The sequence below is a fragment of the Austrofundulus limnaeus genome, unplaced genomic scaffold (assembly GCF_001266775.1).
Source record: "Austrofundulus limnaeus strain Quisiro unplaced genomic scaffold, Austrofundulus_limnaeus-1.0 Scaffold4, whole genome shotgun sequence".
NCBI lineage: Eukaryota > Metazoa > Chordata > Actinopteri > Cyprinodontiformes > Rivulidae > Austrofundulus > Austrofundulus limnaeus.
In genome coordinates, this window is record NW_013952406.1 from 1,250,757 (window position 1) to 1,253,510 (window position 2,754).

General features: G+C 40.2%; 1 protein-coding gene across 1 annotated transcript in view; it reads left to right on the forward strand.

Annotated features, from left to right (window-relative positions):
- The window catches only part of LOC106527661 (alpha-N-acetylneuraminide alpha-2,8-sialyltransferase), a gene marked incomplete in the record, with an annotated part of 7,221 nt that overhangs the window by 1,665 nt on the left and 2,802 nt on the right, over nucleotides 1-2,754 (forward strand). Inside the window, 4 exon segments of the mRNA XM_014022614.1 lie at nucleotides 1,442-1,498; nucleotides 1,598-1,663; nucleotides 1,747-1,803; nucleotides 1,880-1,954. Of these exon segments, the coding sequence (XP_013878068.1) occupies nucleotides 1,442-1,498; nucleotides 1,598-1,663; nucleotides 1,747-1,803; nucleotides 1,880-1,954 (255 nt within the window).

Below are 2,754 nucleotides of genomic sequence, written 5' to 3' on the forward strand. Positions count from 1 at the left end.
TCGTGTACTCAGACCAGTAATATTTGGGGTCACAAGTTTTTGCCATGGATATTTTGTGGGTCAGAAGATAAAAAGTTTGGGAACCACTGCTTTATTTAACTGTAAATAGTGTAATAGTGTAGGCTGTTTAGTTTTTATAAAATTTTGAAAATATATTGTCCACATTTTGGAGAATCTAAGTTTAGCCTGTTAGCGTTTACGCTAGCGCTGAGCTAATACACATATTTGGCGATGACATTAGCAATACATAAACAAAATCGTATTTATTAGTAGTATATTTGGGGTTAGTTCCCGAGCTAACAATATCGGCTCAGGTGCTAACACTATATTAGCTTGGCGTAGAGTGAAAACTAACAGGATAAACTAAGGTTCTTCTTCCATTAAGCAGTTCTTTTGTCCATCATAATTTTTAGTAAGAGGCTGAGTCATTTCTGCCTCTGTCAAGGCACTCTGGTGTCATTTAAAATGGCTGACCATCAGATATAGTCCAAAATTAACCATCAGGGTGACTAAAGCTAGCTCGCAGCCTTGCACCAGACAATCTAGTCTATGTCATCTTTTACCCAGCAGGCATTGCGGCATCTCTTTAACATGAACGGGTGTTCCTCATGATGTCAGCAAATGTATCAGGTAGACCTTTAGTATTTCGTTTCAAATGAATTATATTGTTAACTATTTGAATTTGACAACCTGGTTTCTAAAGATAAAATATAAAAGACAAAACCATTTAATTTGGTGTGAATGTGAGATTTAGAAAGCTGCAGGGGGGCATCACCTGAAATCCAGCCCAGGGGGCCACATTGTCTAGGACCGMCCCTGGTTACAAGAGTTAAAGATATACGTATTGATGAGTCTTGCTGAGACATCAGTCCTTCAGTTCTTCTGATCTGCCGCGCCCTTATCGACCTTGAGGGGTTAAAATCTACAATTTATCAGCTGAGAGCTTCTCATGACAGATGTATGTTTGTTTGTTTGTTTGTTTGTTTTGATCAACAAAACTTAAACAGGAAGAAGTTCAACTGAACCACAGTAAAAAATTGCTTGGTTATCTTTAACATATTTTCCAACACAAATGATGTGAATCGTTATTGATGAAAAACGACAGACTTAGACAGTAAACATGTCAACATGACAACATTTGCATAAATTTCTGCTGAACGTTTTTTAATGTATCGTAGAAATCCATTTTAGTCTTGGTTCTGCTCCGAGAAGCAATTAGTTTGACCATCAGTCAAAAATCTATCTTATTTTTCTCTAACTGAGAGGACTTTGGCCGTWATCTATAGCAAGTCAGATACTGACTGCTGATAATGACTTCACAGAACCTCAAGTCTAACAGTCCAAAGACTTGATCCCACAAGTTAAAAACTTGGTTTTCTTCATCTCAGTGATGCTGTTTTATTTATATTTTACTGTTCTTTTCCTCTCGTTTGTGTCACAGCAACATGGTTCCTCAGCACCCTCAGCCTAAAAGTGTTGCTTTGCATAAAACCTGCAGGTGAGAACAAATTGCTTCAGCTTCACCTTTAGCAACATCTCTGTCTTATAATCCGACCAAGACTAAAGCTAGAGGTCTGATTGTGTCAATGTGTCACAGCTGGGAAAGAAACAAGTGTTGTTCTCAAACCTGGATGAAGGAGGAGGGGAAACACCAAAAATCCAGGTAGAAATGTTGCTTCAAAATGTGATTTTTTAAATTAACATTCCCATCTTTATTTTACCTGTTTCTCTGTTTGTTTATCACAGTAATGAGAAACCTCAGCCTCCTAAAGTAAAGGCCTCTGCTTCATGTAAAGACTGCAGGTGAGAACAAACAAAGGTCTTGCTGGCACCATCAATGGTCCTCGCTGTGTGAAGACGATGCGTTCGTGTCTTGCAGGGAAAAAATCGACAAAGTCTTGGAGTTTTACTCTCGAGCCTGGAGGAAAGATGAGGGCCACAGCCGAGAGCTCCGGTAAACATGATTTAATTTTAAATGAATACAAACGCCAGTCAACAGATGCCACAGTGCCAGCAGGTGTGAGGAGATGGGAGGCAGGTGGGTTGATGGGAACAGAGAACAGGTGGAGGTGGGCGGGGCCAAACAGAGGAAACTGTCAGAGGAAAAAGACCTGGTACAAGCAAAACCCAAAATAAACATGATAAACAAAAATAAACCAAATAAATAACCAAGAAAATAACAAAAATATTAATTTAGGAAGAAATTCATCTTGTTTTACAGTGTTTTTTTATTAGCTGTGCTAAATGATCAGAGTTAACAGAGTTCTTGAGGTTCTCCAGGTCTTAGTTAACAGAGTTCTTGTGGTTCTTCAGGTCCCAGGTCTAACAAAGTTCTTGTGGTTCTCCAGGTCTTAGTTAACAGAGTTCTTGTGGTTCTTCAGGTCCCAGGTCTAACAGAGTTCTTGTGGTTCTCCAGGTCTCAGGTCTAACAGAGTTCTCGTGGTTCTCCAGGTCTCAGGTCTAACAGAGTTCTTGTGGTTCTCCAGGTCTCAGGTCTAACAGAGTTCTTGTGGTTCTCCAGGTCTCAGGTCTAACAGAGTTCTTGTGGTTCTCCAGGTCTCAGGTCTAACAGAGTTCTTGTGGTTCTCCAGGTCTCAGGTCTAACAGAGTTCTTGTGGTTCTCCAGGTCTCAGGTCTAACAGAGTTCTTGTGGTTCTCCAGGTCTCAGGTCTAACAGAGTTCTTGTGGTTCTCCAGGTCTCAGGTCTAACAGAGTTCTTGTGGTTCTCCAGGTCTCAGGTCTAACAGAGTTCTT